Raw genomic sequence first — 17,443 nt, 5'->3', positions numbered from 1 at the left:
CGTAGAATGACATGCCACCAAGCTAAGGCGCTGTGAACTGTGTGAGCATTTTTTTTGCAATGGATAAAAGTGTCAATTATAAGTTGAAAAGTAACATCACCTGAAAAATCCTGCAAATTTTGTCTGCAGACATGTCCTCTTGCTTCATAGTCAGCCGTTTGGGTCCGCGAAACAATATGAAGCTCTCCATTTCCATTCCATGCAATGTAACGGTTAAGCTTGTGAGAGGAACTTCCGGGTCACAACACAAAATCTTCGCAAAATTGAGAAAGAAGATTTCCACGCAGTATTTTAATTCCCGATGTCAATGTTTAAGCACATCAAAGAAAATCAGATAACTGGTCGTTTTACCGTTTTCCGTTTTCTATTATCAAAACAAAATTCGGAAAATGGGTCATTTTCGGATTTTTGTTTTCCTATCTCTATATGGTAATCGGGAAACAGCTCGTTTCCCGATTTTGGTTTTCTCATTTCAAAACGAAAATCCATTGGCCGCAAAGTACACGGACCACGGTCCCGTGTACTTTGCGGGCATGGATTTTCGTAAACGACCAGTATCTGATTTTCCTTTGATGTGCTTAAACATTGACATCGGGAATTAAAATACTGCGTGGGAAATCTTCTTTCTCAATTTTGCGAAGATTTTGTGTTGTGACCCGGAAGTTCCTCTCACAAGCTTAACCGTTACATTGCAGGGATGGAATGGAGAGCTTCATATTGTTTCGCGGACCCAAACGGCTGACTATGAAGCAAGAGGACATGTCTGCAGACAAAATTTGCAGGATTTTTCAGGTGATGTTACTTTTCAACTTATAATTGACACTTTTATCCATTGCAAAAAAAATGCTCACACAGTTCACAGCGCCTTAGCTTGGTGGCATGTCATTCTACGACAGGTAGAATGAGTTAATGTAGCATAGCCGCGGCTATTTTTTGAGCGCAAAATAGTTTTTTGACTTCCCACATGCAATTTTACAAACGGTAACATTAACATTTTGATTTTAACAATAACTCATTTGTTGGAGAGACTAGTGATGTACTAGTAGTGGTAATAATACTAGTTGACATGACATAACTGTTTAGGGATGTTCTCTCAACTAGATTGATTAGTTAGCATAGTTCGCTAAATATCTAACTGCCAGGGCTCGCAAATATCTAGCCACTCCTTCATCCACAATGCCGTGTGAAAGACGTTGTTGTCACTTGTCAGTCACAGGACACATGGTGCTAAAGAAGCCGTCAGCTTTACTATCAGGGAATGTGAACAAGGTAGTTTGCCACACCAGCTGGCGAAAGGAAGACTATATTGTGTCATGGTGTGGTCATGGTTGTTTGACAATAAAGAGACATTTTCAACCATCACTGGCTAAGAAGCCCAAATCATTTCTGTTGATTTGAAAAGATAAGAAACATTTGTATTCAACCAAACAATAGCTAAAAAGCCCGAATTCTTTTTGGGATGATGATATATTAATGTTCCATATGGAAAAGCAAAGAGAACTGCTAAAGACTTGGCGCTCTGAGATTCTTCTGAACAAACTTCTGAAGAGTGCGTTACAAATAAAAGAATTATTATTAAAGAACTGCTGAGTTGCAGCACCATTGTTTTAGTTTTTCATTAATGAAAAAAGAAAACATGTTAAATGTATATATCCGTCTTTGTCATGATTAATATACAGAGAAAATCGGTAATATGTGATAAATCATGATTAATCCACAGATTAATCCACACTTTTTTTTTTTATCATTTCACAGCCCTAATGTATATATGAATTGTTTTAAGTATGTTGACCTGTGATGTATATTGTTATGGAAACACGGGATTAGTAGTATTTGTACTATTTAATTACAATGTTTTTTAATCCTTTATGGTATTTTCATTTAATTCTATAACAGGTCAGTTGCAGCAGTCTTTATATCACGGACGACTCCAACACGGCAATATTTCCAGAGCCAGCAGGCCATTTTCAATAATTAATCTGAACTAATCGCAGTCATTATGAGGTCCACGGCGATGCAGAGCACCTTCCACCCGCTGCTGGTGCCCCTGCTTTTGGGTTCATGCGCCGACCCTCACCGGCTTCTGCTTCTGCCACATCTTTTTCTGCGTCTGGTTTTTCCACTGAAACACCACCACCACCACCACGAGCTGGAACTCCACGAGCTAGTGGAGCTAGCTGTTCCAGGGAAGATCATTCCAAAGGTTACTTGTTAAATATGTAACTTGTTAAATATGTAACTGATCTCTGCTGCTAAAATCTCGTCCTATAATATAGAAATATCATTTTAGGCCCATAGGTGTGATTTTAAGACGGTCTGATTTATCCCCAGGTCAATCCATCTGGCAGAAATTGTTAATGAGAAACTCAGTCCTTCCAGGACAGTAGTTGTGCGCTTTTTGGAAGCTGAGGCCTGCGTTGAACGAATTTCGGCCAAAGTTCAAGATGACGTGGGCTCTGATGAGCCTATTACTTGACGGACACCCAAGGAAACGAAATAATGGACTCTGAGGGCACAAGAAGTAAGTTGTATGATCAGAAACTTGCTTCTAATTGTGGTTTCTAATAAACCTTAATGTTGATTTTAAAGGAGTCATTGATTGCAAAAAACAAATTTACCTTGTCACAGTTGATTAACGACAGTTCAGTGGGTAAAATGTACATACAATGAACCCTTAAAGTCCATTGACACTTCTTTCATATGCAAATCTCACAATTAGAAACCGGTAGGTATGTAAAGCAGGATTTGCTAAGAAGATGTAGCTGAAAAGGTGCTGTTCTGACCCTTTGTTCATTACAACCGCAAGCTGTAGTATTATGTTGTTGCTAACGTATCCTCCCTGTTTCTATTATCGGTAGATGTGATGGTTTAGTTTATTGGCAATGTGGCTAACGTTATTTCATGTCCCTGACTGTGTTTCATTCAAATAAATAACACGTGTTTGTTTACAGCCCAACCAATGTTACATACCCTATTCGGAGACCGTAAGGAACCGTGTGAAATACCCCCAAAAAGTCAATGACCCCTTTTAAAAACAGAAGTGAAGTTAATGTTTTCTGACTTCTTAGGTTCCCAGTTCTGGAAACAGAACTCAAGAAAAATATATGCTGTGCCTGAAAGTGACTTTGTGGAGTTTCAGAATGGGAGAAGAGCTAAAACAAGGTAATACAACATTTGATCTGTAGGCAAATTCATATATGAACTAAAACTTCCTGAAGGAAATACCAGTGTAATGCAAAAGTTAAGAAAGGAAAAAGAAAGTAGAGTGGAAGAATAATTATTATTTGAACTTAATTTGGTCTGCTTTTTTGAGTGATGATCATGATAGAAGTCATTATGATTCAATTATATGACAACAATGTCTCATAGGTTGACGCTTTTACAGAGTAAATTAAGATTTATAAAATATTCAGAAAGATATTCAAACATTTGTTCATATGCACCATTTGAAAAAAATCTTTAATCCTTTCTTTTCTGTTCATACATTTAAGTCGAAGGGATGGAGATTCAAGCCTGCAGGAGGTCTTGGACGTGTGACCAGCTGAAGCAAGCCGCTGGGAGATCTCCAAGAGGTCACTAATTCAATCAACCAGCTGTCTCAGCTGGCCAAGTCTCAAAAGGAGGAGATAATGGCAAATTCGGTTTGCAGCCCTTAAAGGAAGCCTTTGCATGTCTTGTGTGTAAAGGTACGTGTAAGATATGTAACAGTAGGTCATTCTACAGTACAAAACATAGCCGCCTGCCACCCTCAAGCACTGCGCTGACCAGCTGTCACGGGTGTTCATCGCCATCTTCAACATTCACTCTGCGATAAAACACACTTCTGATTGCTTAGTTAATTTCCTTCTATATTGCAACTAACAATTAAATGTTATTTTCTGCATCAATTTATAATATTTTTTTTTTTAACCTTGCAGCTGTAATGGCAGATCCCATGTTCGCCACATGCTGTGAATCGATAATTGGATGTCGTACCTGTGTGGAGCTGTGGTTAGTCACATCAGACCACTGCTTGAAATGCAGGGCAGGAGAATAAAATACATGAAGTGAAGGGTCTCTCTGCTGCCTTGTCACTTTTCAAGGAGAGAGAAATTGATTTGATTTGATAGATAATTGTTTGTGTATTGTTTGTTATGTTTACATTACTGGAACTACCTCAGTTTGTTTGTTGGATGTTATTATGGGTACATGACCAGAAAGATGTTGTTTGTTGTAATGTTTATATTGTGTGACCGTTTTAAAAAAAAAGAAAAGAAAAAAGACAACTTCCACTTTATCATTGTTGTAATAAAATGTTATTTTTGGTATACTGCTTCTTCATTGACCATTGCAGGTCACTGTGTAACAGGTCGCACATGTCTTGAGGTGATATCAATCAGAGACCTCACTGCCTTTTTAAAAGGGCCATAGTATGGTTAACCACATTTTGGAAGAGGGATAGCAAATCAAAGAGGAGACCAAACTCAGTTTCAGTCCATTGTTGGGCTTCTTCAGAGGGGAAAGGATCACTTCCAAAAATGGATTCTCTTTTTCAAGGCTGATCCCATTTCCTGCTGATACAGGTCAGCTGCAACGCACCGACTGGCAGAAGGTCCTCAGAAAGTTTTGCAGGACACCCTTCTTTAGCCAGTTCGTTGGTATTCCCCTTCCTGCAAGACAGTAAAGGTGAGTAGTGAGATTAAAGGGGTTACACTTGTGGGGAGGTAATCATTTTGCCATGATGTTTGACTTGTTATTTTAGTTGTCTTTCACAGCATATTGGAGTTGACAATAATGACAGCTTCATTCAGATGGGGTCATTCTACAAAATTCACCCAATGTATATGCCCTCAAATTAAAGATGAATGTTCTGTGCTTTGAGCATGTATTCATTTACATTCAACTCCAAACCTGTAGAAGTCATCTAAAAAAGCAAGAACATGGTCAACGTCCAAAAAACTTGATTCTAACTAATAACATGTTTTACTAATTGAATCTGCCCCTCTACAGAAAGTACTGGATTTGCAGTGTTGCAATTTGAGCTACACATTTGTGAATCCATTTCAGATTGAACTCTACAATAGAACATCAAAATTAATTTACACTGCTTTATTAGCAAGTTATGCCTGTAATACCGCCAGTAAAATGAAATTAATCATACCTGGGATCCTGTGTGCATTCCATGCCTGTACGACATTTGTGATGCCAATCCTAGCCAGCTGGCATGTCAGGTTTGACACACAATACCTGGATGTGTTGTCCTCCATGTCCAGTTCCTCCTGGTCCACCAGCTGTACCAGAGCTGTCTTCAAAGGGTAGTTGACTCGAGCATTCACCTCCGACCACATTCTCTCTATCACATGGTTCTGTGCAGGTTATAAGGATAGTGTCAGTCTGCCTGCCCTCATTAGAAATACACCTCAATGGCAAGAAACCAGGATTAATTTTTAACAACACATTTATTTTACCCTTGTAGAAGGTGTCTGAAGGTAGGGCTGCCTTTGAGTATTGTGTCGATGTTCTGCCAGTTTTTCCTGGATGAATAAAGCCAGATAGAATTCTTTCCCACAGTCAACTCTGACCTGGTCCCATATTCCATAGGAAAGAACAGCAGGCCTGAAGATAAATCACCGACAAACGTAAAATATACATAAACAGCATCAGTCTCTTAGCCATGGCCAGCTAAAGTGACAATTACATTTTTTTGTCAAATTGGAATGATATCAATAATAGTAAAACTGGAAAATTAACTAAGAAACTGGAAGAGGGAAAAGTTTTTTGTTTTTTTCCAAATTAATTATTTCCATATTACAAATCTAGGTTTTAACCTTTTTAATGTACTTGTTCAAGTCTGGGTCCTCCTAAGGAGACAACTTTGGGTTCCACCTTACAAAGTCTGTGAAGTTAATTTACCGGTACACTTCCTCATAAATCACGATGTTGTTCTTTATTGGCATGGTGGAGTGACCGACCACCTTCTTGCTGAAACCATCGATAGCCATAACATGAGTCACTCCAAACATAACAAGCTTCTCATTCTGATCTACATGCAGCTTGTGACCCATGTATTCTGCATTGTAGGGTATGGGGTTCAGATTCCGGGCACCCTAAAATATAAGAATTCCATTATAATAAAAACTCAATAATCTTTCATTCGTATGATTAGAATCTCAATACGTATGTTCTATTGAAATGTAGAAAACACAATGCTATTTGACCTTACCTGCTGTCTTGCAATGTGGTAGGGTTGATGAATACTTCTCAACACATTGCCCACTCTGCCTTCAGAAGCTTTAACCCCTTTTGCGGATAGATATCCAGTCATCATTTTTCGACCAAAAGACGATCCAGTCTGGGGGGGTGGGGGGGGGGGGGTGTAGGTATGATGTTTAGCATACATAATATATATACATATTATAAAACAATTGGGTTCTATCGAGTTATTAAGCCGTTTCTGATTGGACGAGAGACGTTCCATGAGTTGGAATATCCCAGGACATCCCAACTCGGACTTTCACAGCTAATAATAAATCACTCTGCGATGAAACATTCTAAAGCGCGCTGATGATAACTGTTAGTTCTTGTAATTCCAAACCAAGACGTTGACTGGAACTATTTTTTGTTGCGGAGAAACAATGGTGAAATTAACATTTTTAATCAATAACTTCGTGTTGAAATGTTAATTGGTTGAATATAAAATTGTTTTATAAAAGCAATATAGTACTCGTGCGAGTGGGGTAGGTAAGGGATATTGTTACCTGCTGTTACCTACGGCCGAACACCACCCGTGGGAATATCCCTTACCTACCCCACTCGCAGCCTACTATATTGCTTAAATATATATATTTAATTATAAATAGTAAATCATCTTAGTTTAAATTTAAGATTAAGACGTGCATTTTTTAAAAATACAGAAATATTTCCTGTTGATTAACAACCAACGTGTTTATGAATTAAATCCAAAAATTGCATTAGCACCAGTCAGATGCCCGACTTTGCATATAACTGTGGTCAGCTTTTTATGTAAGAGTAGCATTCCTTTGTATGCTTAACAAAAGCGGTAATCGTGAAAGGCGGATGATAAAAAAAAACCTACCTCGAGAATACCTTCAGCGACTTCAACTTCAAGTTGACTATCAGGGCAGAAGTCCCTGACAAGCCCCTGCTCAGCACACCACCTCCGCACATTCCTCTCGGAAAACCCCCGTGTAGTTCCAAACTGGGTGCATAACGCAGTGGCGATATCCCACAGGACATTCCATTATTTCGGTGTTCTGAAATAAAACCTGCATATTCGTGCAATGCCATTTTGAGGTGCGTCTCAAGGATGTCTGGCTCCAAATTAAATACACCGCCAACTACTGATAGCTTGGCTCCAAATTAAATACACCGCGCGCCAACTACTGATAGCTTCCGGGTCACAACACAAAAATATTCGCAAAATTGAGAAAGAAGATTTCCACGCAGTATTTTAATTCCCGATGTCCATGTTTAAGCACATCAAAGAATATCAGATAACTGGTCGTTTTACCGTTTTCCGTTTTCTATTATCAAAACAAAATTCGGAAAATGGGTCATTTTCGGATTTTTGTTTTCCTATCTCTATATGGTAATCGGGAAACAGCTCGTTTCCCGATTTTGGTTTTCTCATTTCAAAACGAAAATCCATTGGCCGCAAAGTACACGGACCATCATCTTGAGCAAGGTACGTTTTATTACTCTGTTTTCTGGGAATAATTGACGCAAGCAGAAACCAGAAAACAAGCGGTTTTTTTCGTTTTTTCGTTTTGACAAGAAAACGAAAATCTAAATTTCAGTTCGTTTATTCGTTTTTTGGTTCTTACTGAGCGAAACGAATATACCACTCAATATCTGGTTTCCGCCGGTGGGCGGGTCCTCTTATTGGCTAGCGTGCTTCATTGCCCTGTGCTCTTCATAATAAAAGTTCTTCCGTTTGATAATGTCGACAAAAATATTACTGTATTATAGACACAGGCAGACACAGAGGACCACACCACCCACAGTCAAGACTGACACGGCTTCAAATAACAATAATAGCATTCATAATCATTTAAAAATGAGAATTTATGAAGTTACGATGACTTCAGTGCAGTTGATGTTTAGCCACAGTTAATAGGCCTACATGCTGATTGATTTCCTCACAGCCTGAGCGCTATGAGGAATACAAGTGATCGCAACACATTTCTGACAGCTGAAAATTGCGCATTTGTTGACCTTTATCCATTTAAAGTAACCAAATTATTTTTTCTTGTTGAAAGATATTTTATATTGTTTTCATATTATTATTTACTGATGGTGTTTACAGAATGCGAGTGCGTGTTATATTAAAAGCGTGGCTGGGTGTGCCTATGAATAGGCTACAGTGAGTTTTTTAAGGTGCTGTACAAGCAAATCATATTGTCTACTCTGTACAGTGACAGGGAGTGTAAAGTAACCTACTTCATTCAATATCGAATAGGCTACTGTAGCCTACACTATGTACAAATGGTTTTGCTCATGGCAGTTATGACAGTCATTTTAACGTGTCAGCAGGCAAGTTTCACTCATTCCAGGATGCATTATGCGTTGTCCTATAGCCTACTTGGAACATGTTTTGGAATGGATCTATAGTAGCGTATAGAAATTTGCTCATAACAGGCCAGCTGGAATACAAAGCAAACTCTTTGTATTCCAGCTGTTTTTTTTGTGATGTTTTATGATGTTTCAATGTTGCGTTGGTAATGTGTTAGACAGCTTAGATGTTCTTAGATGTTTTGTTAACCTGATTCCTATCCCACTCTGTTTAAGTAAAAGTGTGCTACTGCTGCAAAATCTCTTTGCTTTTGTTTTTTTCTTTTCTTTAATGTGTTTGGAAATGACTTTTAATGATGTTAACTAGATCTCATAACTGGCCTAAACACATAAAAATGTGTATATACCCTATACCGTTTGACTATAAGACCTCTATAAGAATCTCTATTCATGTAGTCAGTCAATGATCAAACTAGTAGCATGAATATGAATTACAGTCCAAGCGGGTTAGGCAAGGCAAGGCAATTTTATTTTTATATCCCGTTTTTACAAACAGTTTGTCTCAAAGGGCTTTACATAGCATGAGCATCATAACAACATCCTCTTCCCTTAAACCCTCACATCGACTGAGTAAAAACTCCCAGGAAAACCAAGGGGAAAAATTGCAGTTGGTTCAGACTGGGGGTGGAGCTGTGGAGAATATATGGAAACACAGAGAGACTGCGAGACGCCAAGGCCAAACTACAAGGTGCGAAAGGTGAGGGGGGGGGGGGGGGGGGGGGGGGGGGGGGGGTCTGCCTCTCTGACCCATGGGGACGGCTGGTTCCACAGTAAAGGAGCCCAGTAACTGAATGCTCTACTTCCCAGTCTGTTTTTAGAGATACTGGGAGTCACTAACAGACCTGCATTCTGGGAGCCAATACAAATCTTTGATAAGTCATAATAAAAATAATGACTCATTATTATGCATTTAAAGATGTATATTATTACATTGCAGCATTATTTGGGGATGACAATACAAGACTTCCATGAATGTGCATTTGAAGGAGAGTTTGCTTTGTATTCCAGCTGGCAAATTTCTATAGGCTACTATAGATCCATTTCAAAACACGTTCCAAGTAGGCTATATGAAAAAGCATAATACATCCTGGAATGATTGAAGCTTGCCTGCTGACATGTTAAAATGACTCCCACAACTGCCATGAGCAAAGAGCAAAACCATTTGTACATAGTGTAGGCTACAGTAGCCTATTCAATATTCAATGAAGTAGGTTACTGTACACTCTCTGTCACTGTACAGAGTAGTCAATATGATTTGCTTGTACAGCACCTTAAAAAACTCACTGTAGCCTATATTCATAGGCACACCCAGCCTCGCTTTCAATATAACACACACTCGCATTCTGTAATCACTGTCAGTAAATAATAATATGAAAACAATATAAAATATCTTCCAGCAAGAAAAAATTATCTGTTTACTGTAAATGGATAAAGGTCAACAGATGCGCAATGCAGGGCTCTCCATTTTTGAACTGAGTTCAGAGTGAGATTTTGTCAGCGGGGGGGGGGGGGGGGGGGGGATATATTAATATGTGACTGCATACAAATTTGTCCACAGACATGGTGACTAATGTATGATAGTAGGCATTATTGGCCCTTAACACTAATATTCAGAAACAACACTGCCTCAAAAGGATATTGGCCTAAGCAACACCAGTAGTGGCATATACTTTTCCCTGAACTTTTAAACGTTGCAAACGTGCAAAACATACACTATATTTATGTGGCATTCAGTCCAATGCTTAAAAATATATCTGTGGCATTCAGTAGGCCAATGCTGTGGTAAAGTGTGCAAAGTATGAGTATGAATATTTGATGGAGTATGAGTAAGTGTTTCCTTCTGTTACATATATAGAACTTTATCAATCCCCTGCAGGAGAATGGAGAAATGTGTTAATGTTTGTCCCTATAAAACAATATAGAAAAAAAACAGCCACCGTCTCGCCTTCTGTTTGTTTGATCTTTCGAATAGCGGTCCAATCTCTAACCATGGGGAACGCCCCCCTGGCCCGTTCACACAGTCCCTCTACCAGCCGGCGGTACACGGACCCTTGATCCCAATTGAACATTAAATCCGCTTCGTCCCTCCCGGGCATGTCGCCTTGGATCCGACCCCACCTTAGGGTCAGTCTGTACGCACAGAGTTGGCGAACTTCGCTGATGGAGGCTTTGTGTTGTTGGACCAACTCTTGAAGGGCTGTGGCGAAGGCAGCCCCCCCCACTACAGATTTTTGTTTAGAAATGGTTTTAAAAGGTAGCCTTGTTTCTTTGTTTTGGTTTTCTTTTCTGTTTTTATTTTTAGGACTTTTGAATATATGGAAACAGATGACTTGATTGTGATGTTAGGTGATTTTATGCTACCTTCTGTAAAAGCGAACGGTGGTATAAATAGTCTGAACAACCTCCTATAAAAGTGGAGAAGTGCTGATGGTCGGACATGATAGATTTTTGAATTTGTGATTATAAAATAATCAAAGGGGGGATTGTGATGGAAAATCTACATGTTGTATTGTTTTGGTCTATGTATGAATTTAAGTTTTGTTGCTATTCTGTGTAAATTAAGATAGGGCCTACGTCCTACTCCATGCGGGTCATTTAAAGTGTAAACCGTCAAAAGTTGAGTGATACATTTTATTGCCTGCCTGTTCCTGTGTTGAGTGTCTTGTAAATGACCCTCCATGCAATCCTTTGATGTATGGGCCTTCTCCTCTACCCCCTGGCTAGCGTCAACCAAGCCAGGGGTTTTAGATGACACGGCCGCTACCCCCTCCAATGGCATTCCCCACAGCTGCAGTTGTAAAGATAACCATCTGGTACACAAAGGCTTTTTGGGGGACACACCTCCTCCAGAGCCCAACTCTCAGTGGAATAAGAACTCATCGATTCAGACACTCGGTGGACTTCTCCCCAGCGTACCTTCAGAGAATGAAGTAACACGCAAAGAGAAGCTCCCATCTGGGGCCTCAGATTATTGTAATGTATGCCTGTTATGTTGTCTGTTGATGCATGTTGTGATGTATCTTTGTTCATACTTTTAATACAAATATATGCGACCAGCAATTGCCTACAAGTATTGTGTGCTTTTTTGCATCTAAAGATCTCATCTGTCTCAGACGCAATATCTAATACAGAAATTGCCACGACAGCTGCCTTTGTCGTGCCCTACGAAAAGACCCTTCTCACACCTGGGATCTAGTTTACCCTTGTCTTGTATGTACGCATAACACTCTGACCCGAATTTGTGCATGTTGGTTAGATCACACTTCTTCCCTGTCAGTGCTGTGTATGGTGTTGTGCCTATGTGCTTGTTAAAGCATCGGTTTCTGGTGTATGCTGCTTCCTGAACGGCGTAATGCCATAGACTCTTAGGTAAGTTGCTGTCAATGAGCTTACACCTTGCCATCTCAAAGAGAGTGCGCCCTTCCCTCTCAGCTATCCCATTCTGGTGTGGGGAGTAAGGACAGGACGTCTCTTGTCTGATCTTGTTCTTTCGCAGGAGTGTCTTAAACTCTCTGCTTGTGAACTCGGTCCCGTTGTCTGACCGGATGCATTTCACACTGCCATAAGGCGCTATGTCAGCCAAGAACTTTTCAGTAGCCAGTACGGCATCACTCTTTGCTTTGAGGAAGTATGTGAATACTACTCCTGTGCACACATCTGTAAAAGATTGCATGTACCTGTAACCCTCGATTGAACCATTGGTCACCGGACCAGCTAGATCAGTGTTTACCAACTCCAGTGGTGTTTTCACCTTGTCTGTTGCATTTCTGTTTCTCGTCCGAGTAAACTTCCCCTCTATGCACACATGACATTCCTTTTCAGGCTTACGCTTTGCACCCTTAATGTGCATGCCCAGGGTTACATCCTGCAGTTTCAGTATGTCATCATAGTTACAATGCCCCATAATTTCATGCCAGGTTTGAATATCATGGCTAACATTGCACACATCATTGTCATCACACTTGGTTTGCAAGTAATACATTCTGTCACACACTTGAATGCTAAACCTTGCACCATCAGGCGCTACAAGAACATCGTTACCTTCCTCGAAGAGTACCTTGGCACCGTGCGCAGTGGCACACTTCACGGAGAAGAGTTCTTGTGGGAACGAAGGGATGTACAGGGCGTTCTTGAGAGTCACTGTACATGTTCGTCCGTCGCTGTCGGTGAGACACACCTGTGCGTCTCCTCTGCCTTCCGCCAACCCGAATGTCCGCCTCCCGTCGGCCAGCTCCATGCTGTGGCTCTCCGGCTTGAATGTGCTGTCGAAGGACTTGAACCGGCTCCTGTCGTTCAGCATGTGGGATGTCGCGCCAGTGTCGACGATCAGCGCTTTTGCCTCAATCTGCCGCTGCTGCGCTGGCTTGCAGGTGTCCTCAGTCTCTGCCCGGAATGTGAAGTCGTCTATCGCGGGTCCCCGCGCCTCGATCCGTCCACCATTCGCTGCCCGACCGCCACTGCTACCACCGCTGCTGTCGCCGCCTCTGCTACTGCCACCGCCGCTGTGATCTTCAGCGCGAGCACACCTGGACCTTTGTGCACGCTCTTTCTTCCTGCAGGCGTTGTCGCTGTGGCTTGTGCTTTTGCAGGAACCGCACCAAACTTTTCTTGTGCACTCATCTTTTCGATGTCCCCTTTCACCGCACCGCCAACACGCCATCTCTGTCGAAGATCCGCTGTTCTTTTTCTTCAGTGCTGCGCGAGCCTTCAGCACCCTTTCTCCCGCCATCTCGGCTACTGGCTCAGCATCCTCAGACGTCTCGAAGTTTCGCAGCTTAGCCTTGAACTCCGCCAGTTTCACCTCCGCTGAACCGTGGGTTACCATCAGCATGAACGGCTTGTAGTTCTCTGGAAGTCCCCGCATAATCATAGCCATCATCAACCCCTCACTCGGTGCCTCGCCTGCACCTCTGAGCGCTGTGAAGATCTGCTCCGCCCGGATAATGTACTCTGTCACAGTCTCAGTGTCCGCTTTCTTCAGCGAGGTTAACGTTATGTATAACGAAATAATCCGTGGCCTTCCTTTGCCAATGTAGTGCTCTCTCAACACTTGCAGACTCTCGCGTCCCTTGTTTTTACAGTCTCTGAATATCAGTCCCAAGCTCACGTTATCCAGTAATGGCGCCAACGAGCAGTAAGCATCAGCATTCAGCTCCTCATCCTTGGCTCGTTCCTCAGCCGTCAGCGGTCCATCAGGCTCGTTCAGAATAGTCTCTTTTAACCTGATACGGTGCATACAACACAGCATCCGTTCTTCCCAGAGCTCATATTCTTCGGCCCTACCGTCAAACATCGGCCACTTTGCCTTTTGATGTGCCATTCTCCTCAGCTTTGTTAGCTTCCCGGTTTTACCGCGCTAACTAGCTAACACACTTTTGCTGACTAGCTAAAGTTTGCCGCCACTTTCCGTTGTTGCAACTATCGTCGTCGTTACTGGGCCCATAACCTGTTAGCAGGAGCACTACTAACACAGCAGGAGTCCAACAGTGCAACAACAGTAGACGAGACGAGCTTTAGTCTTCAGCCTCAAAGCATATTTATTTTGTAGTAAATAACTAAACTGCTCTTCCAGCCTTCATGTTGGGAGCGGGCCAAGAGAATGATCAAATCCAGAACATTCATATTTATAGGGGGCATGACGTCACCAAACATATCACATCTATTACCAAACTGATAACGCCCCCTTGTGGTGTGGAACAGATATACAGTACAGAATACATCACAGTCAATCATACATACTTATGTCAACAAAAATCCCGGAAGATTTTGAAATTTCACCCGGACGCATTTGATTCCTACCCTTCCACTGTTAAATAGCGGCGCAAGTTGTGTGACGTGTGAATGGGTTGAATTGCGTGCGTCTCACGGAGAGCCCTGCGCAATGTTCAGCTGTCAGAAATGTGTTGTAATCACTTGTATTCCTCATAGCTCTCAGGCTGTGAGGAAATCAGCAGCCCGCGATCACAGCTCCTTTGATGTGAACGCGCACAGAGCGCATAGTTCAGAGCCGGACAATCATGTCGTAGTAAAGCCCTCAGGTCTACTCTGCATGTATTAACTGTGGCTAAACATCAACTGCACTGAAGTCATCATAACTTCATAAGTTCTCATTTTCAAATGATTATGAATACTATTATTGTTATTTGAGGCCGTGTCAGTCTTAACTGTGGGTGGTGTGGTCCTTTGTGTCTGCTAGTGTCTATAATACAGTAATATTTTTGTCGACATTATCAAACGGAAGAACTTTTATTATGAAGCGCACAGGGCAATGAAACACACTAGCCAATAAGAGGACCCGCCCACCGGCGGAAACCAGATATTGAGTGGTAAATTCGTTTCGCTCAGTAAGAACCAAAAAACGAATAAACGAACTGAAATTTAGATTTTCGTTTTCTTGTCAAAACGAAAAAACGAAAAAACGGCTTGTTTTCTGGTTTCTGCTTGCGTCAATTATTCCCAGAAAACAGAGTAATAAAACGTACCTTGCTCCTGGGGTAATCATAAATTTCCACAGGCTACCTTTGATAGGAAACCAGCCCTTAATATATGGCTGGCAGCCTTAAAACTGATTAACCCTCCGATAGCCCCTGTCATGTCAATCGCCACAAGCTAGACCATAAAGTCTATAAACTATTACTCCGACGATATCACAGATCTATATTTCCAAGCTGCTAATTAAACCACGGCGGGTCTGCAAACAGAAGTTACACAAATGTCCCTTTCTACTCACCCTGATGTTCGCCGACCAGCCGATTGCTGATGCAGAGGGAGTTAAACTCGAAGAAGTAGTTTCATAGTAAGATGTATCTGTGCAATATGCATCTGTGCAATATCCATCGACATCCACCAGAAAGTAAACCTCCAACATCCACTTAAAATAAACGTGACACTCGTGAATTCGCCTCGCATCTATGCTCATCCGCGGGTGTATCTCCCAAAGTGCATCTAACATGTCTTTCAGGTCCCGTCCACCCGGAGACGATTTTTTGTTAAACCATGTCTTCAATAACCATGTTATTAGGAAACTAATAAACCATGTTCTTTAATAGGTCCATGGTCCCAGGTTGTTTTCAAATAAAACCAGACCTATGCTGTTTCGTGTTAGGATTCGTGTGGACGCCTGAAGCGACGTTATTTCTACTCAATCTTAAAGGTTTAACAACTACTATCTCCTCCACGACTTGAATGTTTTTATACAGCGCGCAGGCTTGATGCGCTCCACTTTTTTTTGTGGAGAACCAGCGCCTTGAATATGTAGGTAGGTAGGTACTCGTTTGTACGGGACTCTCTAATCGACGCCACTTCGACCTGGGCGGGACTTTACGTCCTACGTCACTCGCTATGGGTGTGCATGTGTGCGCATAGCCGTCACTCGCGATGGGTGTGCATGTGAGAAAGGTTTTTGGCTTTAGTGTCTATGGGTTGGTAATAACGGTTCTGATGATTTTTCTGATGGAAAAGTGGTCTTTTGGATGGCTCTACTTAATGTGAGGTCTCTTAATAACAAATCATTTTTAGTTAATGATTTTATTAACACTTCCAAACTGGATTTTATGTTTTTAACTGAAACATGGCTGGAACAAAATAACAGTGCAACCGTTCTGATAGAGACAGCTCCTCCCGACTATAACTTTTTTGATGCATGTAGATCTGGAAAAAGAGGTGGAGGGGTTGCTGCTATATTTAAAAATGTATTTCAGGGGAAACAGATGTTATTTGGTGATTTTCCATCGTTCGAATACCTTAGTGCTGTATTGAAATGCTCCCCCAGAGTTCTCCTATTAATTATTTACAGGCCACCCACATATTCTGCAAATTTTTTCGATGAATTCACAGAATTATTGTCTAGCATCTCCACAGAATTTGACTGTCTAGTTATAACTGGTGACTTCAATTTTCATACTGATGATTTGAATGACAAGTGTGCAAAAAAACTTTTTACCATTTTGGACACATTTGAACTGTCTCAACATGTGAAAGAGGCTACTCATTGTAAGGGGCACACTCTAGACCTGGTTATCACAAAGGGCCTCAATGTTTCTGATCTCTCTGTGACTGATCCTTCCTTGTCTGACCACTTTTGTGTTTTCTTTAACATATCTTTTATTCCCGACATACAGAAAAAATCAAACACTGTCAAAAAACGGTATATCAATGAAGATTCTAATGTACTTTTTAAAAAGGCCATCTCCTTGCTACCACCTCTAAACCCATGTTCTGCTGATGATCTTGTAGAAACTTTAATTTGAAAATTTTGAAAGTCATAGATGTCATTGCACCTTATAAGGTTAAAACGATTTCTGGAAAGCAAAAGGCAACCTGGAGAAAAGCTGCTTCTGTAACAGCACAGAAAAAGGAATGCAGGAAGGTTGAACGCATCTGGCGTAAAACAAAACTTCATATTCACCATGATATCTATAAAGAGAGCCTCCGTGCCTACAATTTAGACTTAAAAAATGCTAGAGAAACATTTTTCTCCAATATCATTAAAACCAACACTAATAATGCAAAAACCCTATTTGCAACTGTTGACAGACTGACCAACCCCCCAACAGGAGATCCACCTGATCTCCATTCCACGCAGAAATGCAATGAGTTTGCAGCTTTTTATATTGATAAAATTGAAGGTATCAGACGAGCCATCAATATCTCCACGTCAAACAAAAATGTTGGACTACCACCCTGTTCAGGCAAAAATTACGTGGCAAGGATGGCATGCTTTAATGTTATAGACTCTCAAAATCTTGTGGAAACTGTGACACAACTAAAGCCATCCACCTGTTGCCTTGATACTATACCTACCAACCTCTTTAAGAATGTTTTCGACTGCCTAGCAGTAGACATATTGCAGATAGTTAACAACTCTCTCCAG

At 41.2% G+C, this 17,443-nt stretch overlaps 2 protein-coding genes across 3 annotated transcripts in view; both read right to left on the bottom strand.

Annotated features, from left to right (window-relative positions):
- The window catches only part of marchf4b (membrane associated ring-CH-type finger 4b), a 54,948-nt gene that overhangs the window by 22,141 nt on the left and 15,364 nt on the right, over window positions 1-17,443 (bottom strand). The window lies entirely within an intron of this gene.
- LOC130373248 (uncharacterized) lies at window positions 4,858-15,845 on the bottom strand. Of its 2 annotated transcripts, none has more exons than XR_008893500.1 (5): window positions 7,076-7,214; window positions 6,203-6,331; window positions 5,893-6,086; window positions 5,448-5,595; window positions 4,858-5,345 (listed from the first exon to the last, which is right to left on the bottom strand). XR_008893500.1 is itself a non-coding variant. In XM_056579615.1 (5 exons), exons 1-5 carry the CDS (start codon window positions 15,521-15,523, stop codon window positions 5,100-5,102), a joined length of 939 nt encoding a protein of 312 aa, XP_056435590.1. In that variant the 5' UTR covers window positions 15,524-15,845; the 3' UTR covers window positions 4,858-5,099. The 2 variants fall into 2 exon arrangements, 1 of the variants encoding a protein (XP_056435590.1); XM_056579615.1 differs by lacking the exon at window positions 7,076-7,214 and adding an exon at window positions 15,302-15,845.

Source organism: Gadus chalcogrammus, chromosome 20, assembly GCF_026213295.1.
Source record: "Gadus chalcogrammus isolate NIFS_2021 chromosome 20, NIFS_Gcha_1.0, whole genome shotgun sequence".
Lineage (NCBI taxonomy): Eukaryota > Metazoa > Chordata > Actinopteri > Gadiformes > Gadidae > Gadus > Gadus chalcogrammus.
This window is presented reverse-complemented; position numbering and strand designations above follow the sequence as displayed.

Coding starts and splice junctions, on each gene's coding strand:
- LOC130373248 (XM_056579615.1), bottom strand. CDS start 15,523: ATGTTAGATGCACTTTGGGAGATACACCCGCGGATGAGCATAGATGCG. Junction 6,332..15,301: donor GCTGGTCGGCGAACATCAGG/GTGAGTAGAAAG, acceptor CCACCCCCCCAG/ACTGGATCGTCTTTTGGTCG. Junction 5,346..5,447: donor TTCAGACACCTTCTACAAGG/GTAAAATAAATG, acceptor TAACCTGCACAG/AACCATGTGATAGAGAGAAT.